Raw genomic sequence first — 19,734 nt, forward strand, 5'->3', positions numbered from 1 at the left:
CTGCATCTGGAGCGCCACATATCGGGGGTAGTTCCGGAGGTTTACTTGGACAACTTTCAACGTACCACTCTCTCTCTCTTTCTCTCTCTCTCCGCCCTATCGATCTATCTTTTTTTTTATTACTTCCTTATCCCACGACCGGGACCATGACCTGAAATGCAGGAAGCGATCGGTTCAAGCAGGGAGAGGGGGAGGGGGGAGGGTTGTCCACCGGAGACAGGATTGAGCTCCTCTGCCGCTGGCTGGCTAGGCGGCCATTTCGGTGGCACACAAGTAAGTAGGTCAAGTTCGCGAAGGCAAGGCAGAACAGGTTCCCGGGAAGTGAAACGCCACACACGTGCGTTGATCCATCAGGTTGGGCAAAAAAGGTTTGGAGAGGTTTTCATATTTTTTGTGGTTTTTTTTTTTCATGCTGCTGAAGCTGAACTGCCTTCGAGGTGTACTGCTTACTATCGCTACTGCTACTAGGCAGCTGAAATAGTTCTAGTTAGTTGCGCAATCGCTCTGCAACGTGTGCAACGATTGCTGCTTCATGATGTTTTGAAAAAAAAAAAATAGTGTTTTACCTCGAGCTCACATCGTGCTCATATGCTGAAAACTAGCAAAATCGGAGCCCATACACGATCAGACAATCCCGTCATACTCCTGGGTGACCTGCTACAAGCAGTTCCGCGAAAAGGTGCATCGAAAGCCCACCATCACCATTAACGTTCATACCAGATTCGGATTTTGGATCCTGTCTGTTTGGTGTATGGATTTGTGTATGCAGTAAAAAGACTCGTAGACATACCGTGTAAGCTCAAGATGACTTCACTTCTGTTCTGTGGGTGGTATATAACCTTCGGGCCCGGAACCGAGCAGCAGCAGCAGCAGCAGGCAACAAGAACAACGAAGCGAAAAATCTGGCAGATAATCCGCCCGTGTATGGGCGAGCCCGTTGGACTTGGATATTTGATTTCATGTGTGTTTGTGTGTTGCAGTTGACGAGTTGGTCAGAGCTTGCTCGATCTCAGTGAAGCTGACCTCTTTGCCTTCCACCTGCCTCCTCCTTTCTTGATTGTAGCCGTTCGCCCGTCTGGCGGGGGTCTGTTTTTGGGGATGGGGGGTAGCCCCGACCTCTACCACCCCACCCCTCGGTTGCTGATGCGCGTTTGGTCTTAATCGAATCGCGAAGCAATTTACAAATGCCCCCCCGGGGCATACGCACGGCGGTGGTGGTGGTGGTAATGGTGGTGGGCCGAGGCATTAATAGTCTGCGCGCGTTGATGACGAGAAGCGCGCGACCATTTCGGTGGAATGGTGGGTTTTCATTTCCTTTCCGCTGGTTCGCGCCGCGCAGCGAAAACCGTTCACCGGTTGCTGGAGGGGACCACCGAGGCCACCGCTGCCGTCGCCGTCGCCGCCGCCACCGCCGCCACTTGGAGCGAAGCGTAGCAGCATACATGTGCGAGCATTAGGGAGGTTTCGCAACATTGCACGAGGAGCAGAGCGGCATGGCCAACGCGCAACGCAACGTAACGAGCTCGCTGCTGCTGCTGCTGCTGCCAAGGTTCCATACCGTGCGTTCGCCTTGAATTGCCCAACCAACCGACCAACCAACCAACCAACCAACCATCCATCCATCAACCATCACTTCGAGCTGCTACTACGAACGAAAAGAAGAATTAAAGGAAGGGCGCGGTAAGGGGGATGGGGGTAGGGGGTGGATGGTGACTGAAACGCAGTGGAACTGACGGCCGATTGACGTCACGGTGGCACGGAGGATGCCACAGGCGCCTTTATCGCGCAACTACCGCGGATGAGCTGGCCGGGGGTGCGTTGTGGGAGTGGAAGGGGTGGAGAGGATGGAGGGACGGGACGGGCAGAAGGGTGATGCGGTTGTCTTTGCCGATCGTTTCCGGTTCCGGGTCCGGCACCGAAAGCACGCGAAGATGCTAGTATGTAGACCCAAGGGGGGGGGGGGGGGGGGGGAGGGCCGGCTCCAGTTGCGGATCCGGAGTTGGACTGCGCATCCCATTTAAGGTTTTGCTGGGAGCCCGGGGGGTGGTAAAAACACCGCACGCACACATGCACGCAAAATCCCGTAGACCGTTTTTCCTTCTTTGGGGTGAAACGGGTGAGAGGGGGGTGGAAGCGACTCCATAGCTCGCGGAAGTCGCGCGCTTCGCCCAATAAGGACACCCTCGCTCTGTACTTCTACGTGTATTTATGTGTGTGTGTGTGTGTGACTGTGACCTTAATATCGGTTTAATTTTAAAGCCTCTCTCTTTATTCTCTCTCTCACACACAAACACACATTTTTATTTATTATTATATTATATTATATATATTATAAATACTATATATATTATATATATTATATTATATTATTACATATTATATTATATAATATATATTATTATTTTTTTATATGTGAGTGCGTGTGTGTATGTATGTGTGTCAGTTTTGTTTGTTATTACATAAGTGCAGCGCGGCAGCTCGATCCGTGACATCGAGAATCTTTACTGCAGACACGCCCTTTCTCCCTCCCCCTGCCCTGCCCCCCCGGTTAGCCGCAGGAAGACCGCTCCCAGGCGGACCGCTCCGGACAATCCCCATGGAGCCGTGCGCCTTCCGTCATTGTGCTCGTCGTGGCACTCCTTGTTCGTCGTGCCAATGGATGTAAAACCGACTCATCCCAATATACAAACACACACACACACAGACACGTGCATATCAACGCGAGGAGATGGAAATCTACTCCCATTGGTGTGATTATTTCGTTTCTCGACAAACAGCAACATCAACAACAATAGCTTATGGCAGGACGAATGAAGTCAGCTCCGCAACTCTCAAAAGGGCACAGCGGAAGAAGAGGGGAAGAGGGGAGGGGAGTGGTGGTGGTTGTGTGGCGCGGCAGGTGGGGGTGTGTAGCGTTATGTTGATTAATACCCGTTGGGTAAAACCAACAAATAATGCCGATAATACACTCACTACCACCACCACGATCACCAGCGGTAGCAGCGTAAATTCGTTTCTAATGCAGTTGTAGTAAGGGTTGATGAAGGGTGGTGAAGGGGGGGTTCATTGCGGGTGCGCTGAGTGTAAAACTTTTCCTCTTAATGTCCCTCTCCCTGCCTTGCCCACTGCTATGTTTTTCTAATTTTTTTCTCTCTCTCTCTGTCTCTCCGTAGGTGAGTGTATTGGATGTATTTGAAGTGCTGGATGAGGATCACCACGATCGGGTAAATAGTTGTTGCCCAGCACCACCACCACTGCCGCGCCAGAGGAGGCTGTGGTGCTGCCGTTGTTTTAGAAAATTAAATTAAGGCTGCAGAAAACACTCTTATGAAACCGGAACACGCTGAGGGTTCGATCGTCGACCAGGGAAGGAGGGCATTGGAGTGGAGGTGCGCGAGATGATCATGATGATGAGCGAGGAGGCCCCTTCCTTGAGTGATCCGCAGCAGTGGACGATTCGCTTCACATCAGGCTCAGGCGTCAGATCGTCGTTCGCTTATCTGTGGCGAGCGTGATTTACGCGGTGCTCTTTTTGTTACTTATAAAAGAGGCCCAAAGGAAGGCGGTGGTACCCGTGGAGGGTGAGGTCGCGTTGAGTTTGTCATCATTGCGCAGATACTCGGATGCGCACACAAACGTGCGCTCGTGGAACACGTTGGGCGTTCGGACAAACGACCGAACGGTTGTCGAGAGCGATAAGGGAGGAGACAGTGAGGAGGCTGCCTGCGGCCTGCGGTGCTCGCTGTTCGGTGGTTATGCTGTTGTTGTTTTTTTTATGCTTCCCCGTTCACCGCAACCCTCCCTTCCGAGCCGTAACATGTGCGAGTTGCAGCTCGAATGGCTTGCGTGACAACACGAGGAGAGGGGGCTGCTGTCTCCAATGCTGCTGCTGCTGCTGCTGCTGCCTCTAACGCTGATCGCGATCGCGATGATGAAATTGGTTTGGTGGAAGTGAAATCGGTCAACCACGCACGACGACGACAACGACGACGACGACGGCGACAACGCACGCCGCAATCGGTCTTCGCGGGAAATTGGAACTCGTGTCGTGCGCCGCGCGGTCGCGGCGTGGCGGCTCAAGCACATGTTTTTCTAACAAATAAATAAACCCCATCACACCCTCCCTTCCTCTGCAGGGGAACGGCAACACACCAAAAAAACACGGGATGCTGGTACCAGTGTGTGTGGGGTGGGGTGGTGAAAGCGAGAACCGAGCAAGTTCGGGAGGGTTTGGGGCGGGTGTTTGGCACGTACACCGGATGCGCGCACTGTTCGGCACTGTGTATGTGTGTCTTGCACACTTGCTGCATGTGTTTTTTTTAAACGCGGCCTGCGAGAGCCGCAAAACTTTTCTGGATCGACCGCTGGTTCGCGTCGTTTCCCTATCCGCTGGGCGTGTAAAGGGCGCGTTGTGATGACGTGTGCCGATGCATTTAGTCCCGAATGGAAGCTACACCTTATTGCTCTTTCCAACAAACATATAATCAATCCTTAGTATCATGGTATCATTAGCAAGATTGTTTGTACATTGAGTGCTTTCTCCAAATATATAAGGCCGGGGTAGAATTTTGGCGGATTTTGTTCTCGCTCGCGCTTGTGGCTTCCCGCGCGCCTTTTTGCATCTCTGTCAGTTACCGAATCCCAAAAATATCGTAGCAAACCTACTATATCGTGTTTGTCGTTCTCCGCTCAGCACGTTTCCCTGATAACGTCGACGTCTGGATGGCAAATACACGCTGCGCCTCCAGCAAAAAAAAAACCACCCCGTTGTCAGAACACCATGTGCATTACGCTTTTTACGCGCAGGCAGGCAATCGGCAGTGTCTGCGTGTGACTTTGCTGCTGCATGCAGCCATACCGCTAACGCTATCGGTACGGTTTTTTCTTCTCCTGTGTGCCGCGTGAGCATAATTCACTTGACAGTTCGCGGAACGGATTGAGGTTCGCATAGCGTTTCCGGGTGCGGCCGGCGATCATGTGTCGCCACGTCATGGTAGGCGCGCGGCGTTCGGTAGCAGCAGCGCAGCGACGGTCATTTCACATTCCACAACTCACACATTGACAAACTATCGCTATTAGTTGGAGCGTCACCGTCACAAAACAAAATGCAATGAACCTGGCGGCATTGTTGCATGCAAACCCCTTTTTCACCCCACCTCGCACCTCGCACCTTCCCCCCTCAATGCGGCTTCCGGTGGATTGGGACGGGGCTGCCAAAGGGTGCCTACTGCTGATGGGCCGCTCTCAGATGCCATTGTGCTTTGCATCTGCTCGTTTGTGAAAGGTTGAAGCCGGGGAGGGGGGGGGTGTGTAAAGGGCGGTTTGTTTGGTCAGGCGTGGCGTGGCATGGCCCATCTTGCCCAGCACACTGGTACCACACACCACATGCGCAAATATGCGCGCACATTACCGCGCACATTACCCTTCCCCGTACAGTATCGATCCGGTCGAACAATCGAAACGATGCCGCTACCTGCTCCCCCGGGCGCATGGTGGGTGGCTCCACCCTATGCGTGATCGCTGGTCAATCACCGCGTTGCCACTGCTGCCCGCCCTCTCGATGGTGTATTGGTGTGGCTTCCGGAAAGGATTTGCGTTGCTGCCCAGAGAATGCGGGTGGGGGGAGGGAGGGGGTCACTCTCTCTTCATCAACCGTGTGCGAACTCTACCGGAGAACGCTGACGCCTGGACCCCCCGAGCGTAGAGTTCCTGAAATAAAGCTGTACGAACGAAATTTATGTTTCTAAAGTTATATTTAAACAGTTTTAAAGTGAGTGTGCGTGAGATCGAGAGAGAGAGAGAAAGAGTCGCGGTTGATGATGGTGTTTCTAACATTTCTTCGCCTGGGCTGCTATTCCTCCACGCATCTGTTGTTGTTGATGATGATGATGATGATGATGTTGCTGCGTAGCGGACCTAACGATAGTTTGCAACACTGACGCCTATCGTGTTCCAGCTGCGTACGGTGTATTTCGGTTCGCGCTGGGAGCGGTTTTGGGGTGTTTTTTTTTTTTTTTTGGTGGTGCTCCTCGGCATATTCACTGAATAACGGCCGCGCGAGTAACGGGTTGGCAAACCTCCGGGCGGAGTCCGTGGCGAGGGCTCCCAGGACGGGCTTCTCGCTACATTACTACCGACTGTGCAATCAAACTCGTTCCTCGGTTGAAACACTGGGGGCAACAGAAGGAGAAGAAGAAGAAGGGTACGCGGTACGGGGAGGTGGTACGAGGAATGATGGTAGCTTAACTACCAGCCAGATGCCAGATCTTTCCGGCAGGCAGCCAGCCATTCATGGAGCGGGCTTCGGCTTGGGCCATTCTTGCGTTCCGTTGGTTTCATCTCGTCTGCTGTGTGTGTGTGTGTTTGTGTGTGTGCGCGCGCGCTTATGCTGGTGCCATACTGTTTCCATGGCTGGCTGGCTAGCTGCTGGGTTTGTTGTTTGCTAAAAGAAACCCTTTTCACCGTTCCCTGCAGGAATCAAGGCAGGTTGGAGGATGTTGTTGGCGGAGGAATGGCGGGAATAGGTGGAGGTGGCCAGGGGGTGCAAATTTGTACGCGCGCGCGTTAACTGAGGTCAATTCGCCGTGGCACGAACCGTACGGTGGAGCGGGATCACGGGACTGTGTGTCCGGATAAGACACTCCAATTGGAAGAGGAAGAGAGAGCGAGCGAGCGAGAACCGTTCACACACATACTAGTTCGAGCGTATTAGGGAGCGGAAATTGATCAAACGGACCGAAGACAGCACCCCTCCCCCCCCTGGCGTGCGGGTCTGGATGAAGCGAGGTTGGAAGAAAGAGGAAAGGTCATCACACAAGTAAGGTCCTTCGAACGAAGAGAAGAAACCGTTGAGTTCTTCCCCGCTGATGGGGCACCCGCAATGAGTACCAGAATTGATCAAACTGGTAAGACAATATCCAAGTCAATCGTTGATAAACGAGAGGGAAGGTGGTCGGGTGTTGGCACGGGAATGGAAGGGGGGACTCTATTTCAGCCACAACCACAGAAAATTGTAGCAATCGACGCACACACGCACACACACGCACATAACACAGCGCACCGCATGATGATTCGTTCGCGTACAGAGGCAGAGGGGAGCCATCATCCCCCATCATCATCATCATCATCATCCGCTAGTGAGGGTTAGGGAGTGATGGTGGTGCGCCTACGAGCGGGATGAGCAACCGGAGCAACCGGCCTGCCGCCTGCAACTAACACACCTACACAGAGCTTGTATTCGCAGGAAGTTTGATCGATGGCATCTGAGGCACATTGTCACCGTCACTGACTAATCAATGGGAGGATAATGGTGAGATGGTGCGGCTAAAGCGCACACACACACACACACGAGTGCGCGCACGAACACCAGGGTACAAGGTATGGTTTGCGTTGAAGAAGCAGCAGGACCTGGTTGTCAAGGTTGAACTTGAACTTGGGCCGCAGCCGCAGCAACAGCATGCGGCGCGACCGGAACCCCGTTCCTCATGCCCTGCCCTGCCCTGCGTAACACCCACCCGTCGCCATCGCATTTGAGGCCGAACCTGTTTTTAGCCGGCTGTCGATTCGATGCGAAAATGCGATGCGCACGGCCGTCATGACTTTCTCTTTGACATCGAGTGCGTCTCGCGCGCGCTCGCGTGTGTGTGTGTGTCGGTGTGTGCCCACACAGAGGTCTAGGACTGCATTGACCTACATTTATGGAATAGGAGGATGTTTTTTTTTCTTCTTCCAACGAGTGCCAGGACGCTGTTCTTATGCTCTAGATGTGAGATCGCGCTACGCTACGAGTCCTCCGTCGTCTTTCTCGTCGCAACATTCGGATTCAAATCACCGCTCCACCCCCTTCGGTTATCCTATCATCCTTCGCATGCCTCATTTTTTTATAATAGTTGATGGAAAGGGGAGCGGGGGTGGAGGGTGGTGGTGGTGGGGAGCTGTAAGGGAAAAGTGTAGCCAATGTATTTCCACTACCACTCCCTCCCTTCTTTCGCGAAATCGCTTTCCACCGCGCGCGCACTAGGTGTTGGTGGGAAGTACTGTGAAAAAAGCAGAAAGGCCCGAAGGGAATGGGAAAATAGACAAAAAGAGGAAAAGAAGATGAAGAAGACGGACATAACACAGTCAAACCTCCGATCGGTACGGTACCAAAGGAAAACGAGAAAGACTAGCGCCTAGCGTGGGCCAACAACAACCAAACAACAACCCTCCGTGGCAGCATATCGCAACAACCGAACGGGGTCAGTGCCATGTGTCGTTCATTAGAGAGAGCGAGAGAGAGACAGAGAGAGACAGAGAGAGACAGAGAGAGACAGAGAGAGACAGAGAGAGACAGAGAGAAAGAAAGAAAGAGAGCGAGTAAGAGAGCGCACCGGCTGTGGCAACAGGCCAGCAACAGCAGCGTCAACGCGCAACGCCACAATCCGCCACGATATGACGCACCGCCGTGCCACAGATCTCTGAAGGGGATAATGGCGAAGAGAAGAGAGGGGTGGGGTAGGGGGAGGGGGTTGATGCATAGCAGTGCACTTGGCTTGGCGTAGATGAATGCAATTGGCTTGGCCTGCGCGTTACTGCGTCATTGTGGTGTGTGAAACTGAAAGTCGTTCATTAGACTACCCCGCGCGCGTCTCGGAGCCGACACCTCAATTTGACACACACACACACACACAGGCGCGCGCGTGCGCGCGTTCGCGCGGACCTTTTCCTTATGATAACGAAAAAAAAAAACGTTTCGTTACTTTTTTGTCAGGCAGCAACAAATCAACAAATGTTGACAGACATGCGCGCCAAACGTTTGTTCACATCCTGTGTTCGATACGCAGTAACGCAGTGTAATGTGTGTATTTTTGCGCGGCGAACATTGCATCGAGTGATGTTGTAAACTGTACTATCTTCGTTTCGCTGTGACAAATGTGATCACTCTTAACACGTTACTAGTTTTGTTATGCACGTTTCGTTGCGATATAAAAATATCGATATCGCAACGAAACTTTTCGCGCGTTAGTGTCCGTGGACGCGAAAAGAAAACAGAAAGAGAGAGAGAGAGAGATAGAGAGAAAAAAAATTAGAGAGAGAGATGCTGTTGAAGTACGCTAGGAAAGCATTTCCAACACCAAGACCAACACCAAACAATGCGCCTGTATCTGGTTCGATCTTGTCCATTCCAGATGAAAAAGCAAGAAGCAACCGTCTCATTGTCGCATGCCGCGCGCAAAATGACTCATCATCAGCATCCCACTACTCTCAGGCGCGTTTCACGACCATTTCCATTTTTCTTTTCCCTCCACAATGCGATGGATTAAAAAAAAACCTGCCTCAAGTGGCAACATAACAACCATTCTTAGCTAGCGATCAATTCGCCCTTCGCCTCTTCGTCGTCAGCGGTTTTCATCCGTCAGCAATCGCGATAGAACGCGAACGATCCTACTCCAGCGTGTTTCGGTGGGCTATCCTCTCCGGGCATAACTCTCCGGATGCTCCTGGATCGCATTGTTTACGGAATGGCGTAATGATGGAGTAATGGTACCAGTTCTGTTTATGTTTACGGGTATTCTTGAGCTTCGAATCTCGATCACGCACGATCACACTCACTGCATCATGCGCTGTGGATCGTATCAAGCGCAGGCACTAGCAGCTTCCTAGTGGCAGGGGTTCGTTCCTGTTTATGTTTCTGCTCGCCACTTACCAAGCGATTGAGTTCGTTCTGACGTTGAAATTCTGACCAGAGATGCGTGTGTGTCCATCTTTTGTGAATCCCCCCCCTGCTGCTTGACATGGAGCCAGAAATGCTGCTGGAGGAGATGATTTAGATGATTCGTTTTTATTGGTCCCTATAAGTGGCGGGGTCCGCCCGCGTCATCGTTTGACACAACAGTCAGCGAGCGAGCAACGAACGACCAAACGAGAGCGGCTGGCGGGGCCTGTCTTGAGCAGCATGTCTGAGTCACCTGCCCTTGCTTCGTTTGGCAACACCGTTTGGCGGCGGCGGCGGCGGCGGCGGCAAGCGCCTGCTAGACTGTCTATCGCGAAATCGACGACACCGCTGCCCACTCGGTCTTCGGAACGTGTGAGCGTTCGTGTTGGCGTACGGTGGTCGCGCAGCTCGCGCGTTCGATTTGTACCCCTAGATGGCCAACCTGGATGGATGCACCCAACCTTCAGGGGGAGGGACGACCGTTGTTGTTGCTGCTGCTGCTGCTGTCCGTGATGTCCCGAAAGACGTACACGGGCGTTCACGTTGGTTGCGCCCAACCTCCATAATTGGTTTGGCTGGCAGACCCATCCCAAACCCATCCTTCTGGCTCAACCGACCACCGCCCGGGAGACAAAAGTCGAGTCGTAACCGTGGGACGCGGCGTGTGTGCGTGTGCGTGTGTGTGCGCTGTTGTGTGGTCGATGGGGTCTGCAAATCCCACGTGTTCACACCGTTTTTTGCACGTTTGCACGTTGCCATCAAGGTCTCTCCACCAAGGCGAGTGTGTGTGGGATTTTCGAGGGGACATCAACCCTACTCCTCCCCTCTTCCCATCCACCAGAACACACACAGACACACGTGTCGTGTGTGTGTGTGGTGTGTAGGCGCTAGGTAGGTGAGGCTGATGATGATGGCTGACTGCTGGTAGTGGTGTTGTTGCGTTTTCCGTTAACAACAGATCGAAAAAACGAGGTTACCACAGAACGGTCCGTTTTAAACGCTTTATTCGCTTATTTCTGTTATTATCACTGTTGTACAAGACTCACCTCTCTGGTACCAAATGCTACCTCCGTCATTTACAATGGTTGTATTGCTGGCAGCAACCTACCATGGCATGCCATGCAACCTTCGCTTCCGTCTGGTCAAACCCCTAAAGCACGCAGTACCCAGACTATATCTTAATCTCATTACGCTGCGGTATATTTGTGTGTGTGTGTGTGTGTGTGTATGTGTTTTCTGTTCTAAAACAAGGCTGAAAAATGGGCTTTTAAAAAGACTTTGAGCGGGATGTACACTCCAAATGTGTGTCCGTGTGGAGTTCTGATAAGACAGTCTGGAGGAGGAGATGATATACTTCTCAGGAAGGATGCATAAAGGTGTGAAGGCGGAGGAAATCGACGGCGAAATCGTGATTATGTTTCACGCCCGCAGCTTTCACAGCAAATTCGCCGCAAGAGAGAGAGAGAGAAAGAAAAAGAAAAAGATGGAGAGAGAGAGAGAGAGAGAGAGAGAGAGAGAGAGAGCGCAGAGTAAAGGCGCCGCGAGAGTGTGTGGGCCAATGCGCTTCGGGTTTAATTGCGATTTGAAAGTTTGATTGCACGCGGAAGGCGGTAACCAACCCCCCACCCCCACCCCCCACCCCCCCGTCCCTTGCTCTCGCTCACCCGAGGACGATGGACTCTATTGCTGGTGTGGTATTTAGGCCTTTTTTGTGTGAATGCACTTTGTAATGTGATCGATTGATGTACTTTGTTGCTTTGGCATCTGTTATTGCCGACATAAAGCTGACACTCTTATAATTCACTCTTATGATCTCTTCGACTTGAGTTTCCGCTTCCTGTTTAGTTCCCCCCACACACAGAGACACACACAAACCATCTTCGTTAGTGTAGTCCTAACTACTAGTACGCTGTAAAAATTAGAGCAAAACAAAAGTCCGACAATATAGCGATCGATCGGTTGGTGGTTTTCCGTTGCGGTCCTTCGGTCCGCAAATTCCCTGCGGTTTAGTTACTGTGCAAGCCGTCGCGTGTCGCCGGAACCCCTCTACATTTAGGAGCTTCGCAGTTCGCTCGCTGTGGCGCAAACGGAGCGCAAACTGCTGCCAGGTTGGGGACAATCAGGTTCCCGGGCATTCGATGGCCGGCTATCGATCAAACTCCTGGGGCGTCCCGAGGTGTACCGCTCAGTTTTCCCCCTCCAGAGTGTCTCCTCGGTGACAGGGCGCTTGCCATTTCAAACCCCAGACCGACCCCCTCACCCTTACTACCATTTAGGTTTTTTGTTTGTTTTGTTTTTTTGTGTCTTTTAGAGCTTCGCGTTGGTAAGAAGTCCTCAATCGTTTGCTTTTGGAGTAGCAGCAGCGTAAGGTCGCAAGGGGGTTTTTTTTCTCCAAAAGTGTTGAATTCTGTTGACGTGGCTGGCGTCTGCCCAGGCGCACTGCTAGGCCCCATTGTCCCCTTAAATGCTCCGCTCCGTTCCCTATCGATGCGTTTACGTTATGTCATTTGGAGTTTCTCCGCCGCCTCTAACCTGGTTTGCCCATTTCCTTTAAATCTCATTTTCTGCGCTCCCTCTCTCTCTCTCTCTCTCTCTCTCTCTTTTCTCTATTTCTCTCCCAATCTTTCTCTTTCTGACTCTAGATAGATGTATCTGAGTACTGCATTGCTTCGCTTAATCCGGGGCAAATCAAGCGCCGTGGAGCTCCCTATAATTGATAATCGATCGAAGCGTTGCGTTCCCCCTCCGCTCTCTCTCTCTCTCTCTCTCTCTCTCTCTCTCTCTCTCTCTCTCTCTCTCTCTCTCTCTCTCTCTCTCTCTCGTTCGCTCTTTCGCTTTCTTAGCATAGAGGTTTTTAGATCGAACACGATCGGACGAATCGATTGGATTCATCCATCATCAGATCCGTCGTTTTCAAAGCGAAAAGTCCAAACCGAATTCCGTCAACAACAAGTAGCCAAACATCATGGAAAGTTTGGCGATTGCTTTACCTTGCCTTGTGTATGTGTGTGTGTGTGTTTCTGTGCCGGGGGAAATGAGGGAAATGAGTAGAGGGAATGTGAAAGTGAAAATATGGCGGAAAGTGCGCTGCTGTGTGTTGCACAATTGGCAGCCATCGCATTGGGGGTTCGGGGGGGGCGGGGATGGAGTTAGTGTTGGAACAGCACCGTGCTGCCTGTGCCCAGATTAACCATTAGCCGCGCGATGTCCCTCCTGAGCTGAAGATGAATAGACACCCGTTTTCCCTTAGATGGCGGCAACACTAGCAGCAGCAGCAGCAGCAGCAGCACCTTGGCTTAGATAGTAGACAGAGTATAATGAAACTGCCGATTAAGATGATGATGATGATGATGATGATGATGATGAGGAAGAGAGTGTGTTAATGAACGCACCGATCCACACATCTTGATTCGCTTTTCTGCATCGTGCAATGTATCCTATATCTCTTTCTTTCTTTTGCTCATTCTCTCTCTCTCTCTTTCTCTCTCTTTCTATCGTCTACTTGCAGAGTGACCTGTGCACCCTTGGTTCGCGACCTGGTATGGAGTATGTGCCATTGAGGACGCCAGCTACCGAGCCGTATCACTATCATCACGTCACCGACCAAACCAAGTCACTACAGGTACGTAAGCTACCAGTCAGAAGTGAGCCGGGATGGATCAGGGATTAGTGTATCTGATCACATTCCCGACTACGGCAACCACTGGCCACGTGTCCCGCATGCTCTCTCCATACCCACATTTACACACACACTCCATGCAACCCGGCGGATGCAGCACACATTTTTGTGGTAGTGTGGCCCATCTGTCGGTTGGCCGGGTGTGCTAGTAACGGCTCTCGATTGAACGGTTGTAGCAACCCAGCATATCAAGACTCCAACCATACTCTCTGCAGTCGGTCGATCGCCTGGTGGGCCGACGATTCTTTCCATATACCGGATTCCGGAAGCAAAAAAAAAAAAGGAGAGAGGCAGAAATGCTAACAGCAGCAATTGGCTCGGAAGCAAGCGCGGGCCATACACGCGAGGTGGAGAGCGCCCTTGAGTAGGATATAAATGAGAAGGAGAAAGGGGAAGTTCGGGAATGCGGAGTAAAGCATAATGAAAGGGGAAGGCTCATGCGTTTGTTTCCTCATCATTTCCTCTGTTCTTCTCCGCTTTGGGTTCACCAGGAATTGCAGAATGAAGTCGGCGCTCTGCTGGAGTTCCGCGATCTGGTTATCGAAACCTTTCCCGACCTTAAATCGAAGATGGTCTCGTCAACGACGAACAGCACCCTCACCGGCCTACCCTCATCCTCGTCCCTAGCGGCTCGGTAAGTACACTTTTGACGCACATTCTCAGACACCATTTTCTTAATGCAAATACTAACGTATCCCCCCCAACCTTGCAGACGCGAGTGGGAGCCTGGCATCCGGATACGGCGGAAGCTGACGCAGAAGGATGGTGTCGGTGGTGGTGGTGGTAGTGGTAGTGCGCTCAGTAGTGGCTGCAGCATCTCGGGCCTTGCTAGTGGCGGTGGGCTAAGCAATGTAGCCGGCACGATCACCGCGGCGAACAGCAGCAGCAGCAGCGGTAGCAGCACCACCATCATCCCTGGCAGCGGGGGTGGTGGTGGGACTACCGTGACCCACGCAGGGCACCAGGAAGCCCTCCTTCCGGTCTCCTCGGTTGTCACTGGCGCTGGCGGTAGCAGCAGCAGCAGCAGCAGCAGCAGCAACAAGAACAACAACAACAACAACAACACCTCTTCCTCCTGCTCATCTGATCTGAACCATCAGCACCAGCAACATTTACATCAGCACCATCCATTACATCAACATCACCACCACTACCATCATCTTTCGCATAGCGGTGGCGTTGGCGGGGCTGGTGGAGTCGCTGGTGTTAGTAACAGTGGCGGCAGTAACAGCAACAACAGTAGCAGTGGTCATCACCATCATGCGCAGCATCAACAACCGGCGCACCCGGTGCAACAACATTCGTCATCATCGCTGATACGCAGCCGAAGCAATTCCCATAGCGGTAAGAAGGAACCAAAGAGCGGCGAAGGCAACAACGGTAGTGTGATACAGGACTCGGGCTTCTCCACCGAAACGTCCTCGTCGAAGGAGACGCACAGTGCGGCGTCCTCAACAAGTGGTGCTGTGGTGCAGGTACGTAGCTGGGATAGCTGGCCGGCGAGCCTGGAGCTGCTGGGATCTAGTACTAATCGTGCTTTACAAAAAAACGTACCCAAACAGGGAACTAGCTCGTCGACCAGTACCAACCGGTTGGCGACGGGACAGGAGGACGAACTGTGGAATTTACTCGATGTGATACATAGAAAAAGTAACCGGCTGCGCGAGGAGCTGGATACGCAGCGGGGCGGGAAGCTTAGGGGATCCAATTTAACTTTTAGCAATCAATCGGGGTTGGCGACGACTGTTCCAGCATTGGCAACTGACAACAGCGGTAATGGTGGTACATCGTCTTCCGCGGCATCGAATTCGCCTGCCCTGGAAACGGTTGCGATACCGGTGCAGACACAATCGCACAGCGGCAGCAATATCGTCATCCATCATAGCAATCCTGCTGGAGTGGTCGCTATGGCCGAGGCGGCCAGTGCGACCAATGTGGCCGTGTTGTCTACCGGCAGCGCTGCCGATGGTCAGTACGGGAAAGCGCTAGCGGAGAGCAGCCAGGCGGTGGCGATGGCGGCGGCCAAGGATCACATTGTACAAATTTTGCGCCAGGAGCGCGACCGATTGCTGGACAAGCTGTCCAGTTACAAGGCGGAAACGGTAGCCGGCCGCATCTGTGCAGCAAAGATGCAGGACGAGGTCGAAACGCTAACGCTGACGGTGCGCAAGCTGCACGAACAGCTGCAAGCGGCCCAAAACCAGCGGCTAGAGTTAAACACGAAACTCCATGATCTCCATCAGCAACCTGTAAATAAAAGTGCTTCTAGGTGGGTGTCTAGGGCCAGGGCCAATCGACCAATCGATATGGTCGCAAGCTGAGATGCGTGAGAGACGATAACTTGATATGACCTTCCCTTTGTTTCCCCGCAGTTCATCCGATACAGCAGTACAGCAGGGAAGCAGCTCAGGTACGGCCCAGCAAACGTTATTTGCTAAAGCGCCCCGCTACCATGCAACCGTGCTGGGTCCAGCAGAGAACAGTAGCAGCGGCAACGTTAGCGCCAGCACCGTGGCCATATCCGCCGCGACAACTAGCTCGAATGATACGACGCTTGCCGTTGTCGGCCACGGTGCCGCTGGGCGTTCCTTTGATGCCACTGTGCTCGGGCGACTGGATGGTCTGCTCGGTACATCCTCCACCAATCGTCTGCAGAAGGTTCGAGCACTCGATTCTCAGAAAATTGCCGCCATTCTCCTCGAGACGAACATTGTCGAGCTACAGCGCCATCTGTTAACGATCACCGTACAAAATCAGGTATGCCACACCGCGTAATCGCATGCTAGAGTGAGTCGTTACTGACTGTTCATCTCCTGCCTGTAGGTTCTTCAGCAGCGGTTAGAACAGGCAACCCGATCTAAGATTTTTCTCAGCGAAAAGTTGGAAAAATCGAAAGAAGATGTCGATGATTTGCGGTTTCAGGTGAGATGTGATGAAGTTACTAATGTCTAGAAAGTCTCGATTGTCCTAATGATAACTCTTTCGCGTTGCTATCCGAAACAGCTCAAGGAAAAAACGATAGAGCTAGAGGGTACGAGAGCACAGCTGAGGGTGATCGAGTCAAAGGCATCGAGCAAATCATCTCCAGTATCAGCGACTAGCAGCCCGGAACACCATCATCAACGGCTGATGCGGATGGCTTCACCGACATTGATGCTTCAACAGCAACAACAACAACAACAACAACAACAACAGCAGCAGCAGCAGCAGCAGCAGCAACAACAGCAGCACCAACTTCACCAGCACCAGCAGCAAACGTCAACGCTGATGCACCTTTCCCATTACTCGCCGACCAATGCGCCCTGTCAACTGGTGATGCGTTTGGCATCCTCGCAGGTTTCGACACCGTCCATGAAGGCAATGACACCGGTCGCGATGGATGATATTGCACAGCAACAGCAACACAGTAGCAGCACCGAATCAGCACAGGATCAGGCGGAACGGGATAGCACCAGCAGTGGTACTGGAGGGCGGATGCAACCGCAGCAGCATCACCATCATCATAATCATCAGCACCACCACCAACAACAACAGCTACAATGTCCAGAAACACCACGGAGGCGTCCGTCCAAGATTCCGTTACCGGGTATGAAAGGTTCGGTGGCACCAAAACCGCCGAGCGGTCGTAACTTTGCTGCCGCCGGTCCAATCACGCCAACGACACCCACCAGTGTTTCGACATCGGCTAGCCACCGTCCGCTAGCGTTATCATCGGGACCACCGTCCAATCGTAGCCTGGCAAAGAGCACCGGCAGCCTGTACATTAAATCGAGCGAGGGTGGCCCATTTGGGGCAACAACACAGCAGCAGCAGCAACAGCAGCAACAGCAACAGCAGCAGATGATCAATAAACCCCGCGACAGTAATAGCAGTGGCAGCAGCGGGAGTCTCTATAGGCCGGATTCAGCGCAAAGCTGGCGCACGATCAAGGATACGCCTTCGCTGGAGAAATCACGCTCTTCCTCGATACCGATATCGTCGGCCAAAGGAGGACAGCAATCACCAGCTACAACATCGCATGCAGCCATACCCTTGCCCCGGACGCCTACGGCAGCCTCACCCTCAATGATACCGTCGGGGCCGGTTGGGGGCGGTGGTGGTTTTGGAATCGGATCAACGATTAGTTCTTCTCCACAGCCACGCAGTAAGCGTGATTCTCTCACAACGAAAGTAAAGAACTGTGACTCGCTGTCCCGGCTTCAGTCGGCGCAGATAGCCGGCAGTGTTATCAAAACAACGGGGTCCAAGAATAGTGCCACCGCTACTGGAACGGCAGCCGGGTCCGGTTATCAGGCGCCGCCACCACCGGTGCGCGAGCGGAAGCAGAGTGCCGGAGGAGGCCTCAGGCACATCTCCAGCTCCTCAATCGGTTCAGCAACTGACGGTGGTTCAGCTATAGGCAGTGGACACGGTAACGCTAGTGCCTCCACACCCACCACTACTACAACCACCATCGCTGCCGCCACCTCAAGTTCTACCTCGACTAGCGACACCATAAAGGTACGCAACAATCGGTCATCGTTCTGGAACTGGCTCAAGATTTAGGATGCGTCGGAGTGCGAGTTGGTTGACATGCCGGACTGAGCTTGTGAGTGAGCAGTCACTTGCGGGGCCTTTCCTAACCCTTCAACCTCCCTACTTCCTTCTCCCCGCCCTCTCCACTAATTGCCACTCCACTGTTTTTTCCGCAAATTCCTGTTCACACTTCGCCATTCATTGTCTGGAGCGTAACGAGAAATAGGATGCCTTATAATCTTAACTGCAAAGCATAAAAGGAAGATATATTAAACATACTTAGAGTTTGTTTTTACATTTAGTCAAAATTTGACAATGGTAAAGGAACGCTCTATGTTTTCTACATTGATAGCGAACATTGCTCGAGAAAGAGACGTCAAAGAGTAAAAAACGGAAAACATATGCAGATCTGATCAATATAGGCAGTTGTAGGCGCAGAATAATAAGCTAAAAGCAAAATTGAATCGTGGCGATAGAAAGCAAGAGCTAGAGACATTCAGCAAGACAAAATGGTGAGTGATGAGAGTGAGCAACAACTTCGGTATCCTTGGAAGCACCGCCACACTACACATGAACACCCATTCCCGTGCTCATGAATAGACGGTCGGTCAGATGAGATTGGGAAGGAGTCTATGATTATTGAGTGCTGGGCATTATTGCCGCAACATCCGCAAAATGCCCAACATGCCCAGGCGATAGCTATTTGTATTCACTACAGAACGAATTAGTGTTATTTCATGTTATTTGTTTGAAAGAGACAAAACAACCAAAACAATCCTTTATCTTTTGCACGTTGACATCCTGCATTACCGGTCGCGTATTCTGCAACTCGAATATCGTCCAACATTTTATGTTTGCCTCATCATTGTTTTCACTACACCTTCGCCACTTTTATTAATATGTTTTCGGCATTGAGCATTGAACATTTTTCGGTGTTATGACCGTGACCCACTTTCGCACCCTCCACCAAAATTTCCATATCCCTGTATTAACAATTCCGACACCACCCGTTGCGTTGTTGCCGCAATAATCATGCCCATGCTGCTGCCGGCCCTGCGCATATCCTCGTGCCTTACGATGATCACTACCTACGCCACCGGGACGGATTGTGCAACATACATTTTCGTTCCGGTATGGAAAAAATTATGTGAGCTAGAACAGCCAACGAGATTTCATGCCCGAAGCGGACACAACTTATTATACAATTGGAGAAAATCGCACATGCCGAGGAAATTAGTAGTGTGTGGTGCGTGTGTGCGTGTGTGTATTCGTATGTATGGGTGTGTGTGCGTGTGTGTGTGTGTTTATGATCATCTCTCACCGAACGCGGCGACCGGAATCTGTACTGCTGCTGCTGGGACGTCTTGAAGCATACCGAATAACGGAGATGTGGTGTCAGCGAATCGCAGTATTAAAGCCCAAACCCCAATCCGGGTTATCACCATCACTGCCTTGTTATCCGTTACTACTACCAATACTACTACTACTACTGCAACTATTCTTAGTGCTACTACCAGAACCACTACTACCGCTACCCTGGTGTGTGTGTATGTGTGTGTGTGTGTGTGTGCGCGCGCGCCGTACCTTCCTGTTTCTTCTCTTTTCGTAAGTCTTCTAATTTTTTTCGATTATGTTTCACATATTTTTCCTAATTTTGTTTGGTTTTCCCATGTTTGGTTTTTTGCAATTGAAAATGGTTTCACCTTACACAACTTCATCAGCATTATACATTATACAAGTATTTTCCTGGGATTCCCAGTGTACATTTGTAGCTTCACAATCTTCCATGCAGTTTCATACCTTTCCTTTGCTAATTTTCTGGTGTCTTTCTGTTTGTAGTATTCTT

At 51.8% G+C, this 19,734-nt stretch overlaps 1 protein-coding gene across 1 annotated transcript in view; it reads left to right on the forward strand.

Moving 5' to 3' along the window:
• LOC125959079 (serine-rich adhesin for platelets) overlaps positions 1–19,734 on the forward strand; it is a 42,075-nt gene that overhangs the window by 15,755 nt on the left and 6,586 nt on the right. Inside the window, exons 3-9 of the mRNA XM_049691859.1 lie at positions 13,203–13,316; positions 13,865–14,007; positions 14,086–14,848; positions 14,936–15,642; positions 15,746–16,130; positions 16,197–16,295; positions 16,377–17,873. Of these exons, the coding sequence (XP_049547816.1) occupies positions 13,203–13,316; positions 13,865–14,007; positions 14,086–14,848; positions 14,936–15,642; positions 15,746–16,130; positions 16,197–16,295; positions 16,377–17,873 (3,708 nt within the window). The remainder of the gene's footprint in view (positions 1–13,202; positions 13,317–13,864; positions 14,008–14,085; positions 14,849–14,935; positions 15,643–15,745; positions 16,131–16,196; positions 16,296–16,376; positions 17,874–19,734) is intronic.

Source organism: Anopheles darlingi, chromosome X, assembly GCF_943734745.1.
Source record: "Anopheles darlingi chromosome X, idAnoDarlMG_H_01, whole genome shotgun sequence".
In the NCBI taxonomy this organism is placed as follows: domain Eukaryota; kingdom Metazoa; phylum Arthropoda; class Insecta; order Diptera; family Culicidae; genus Anopheles; species Anopheles darlingi.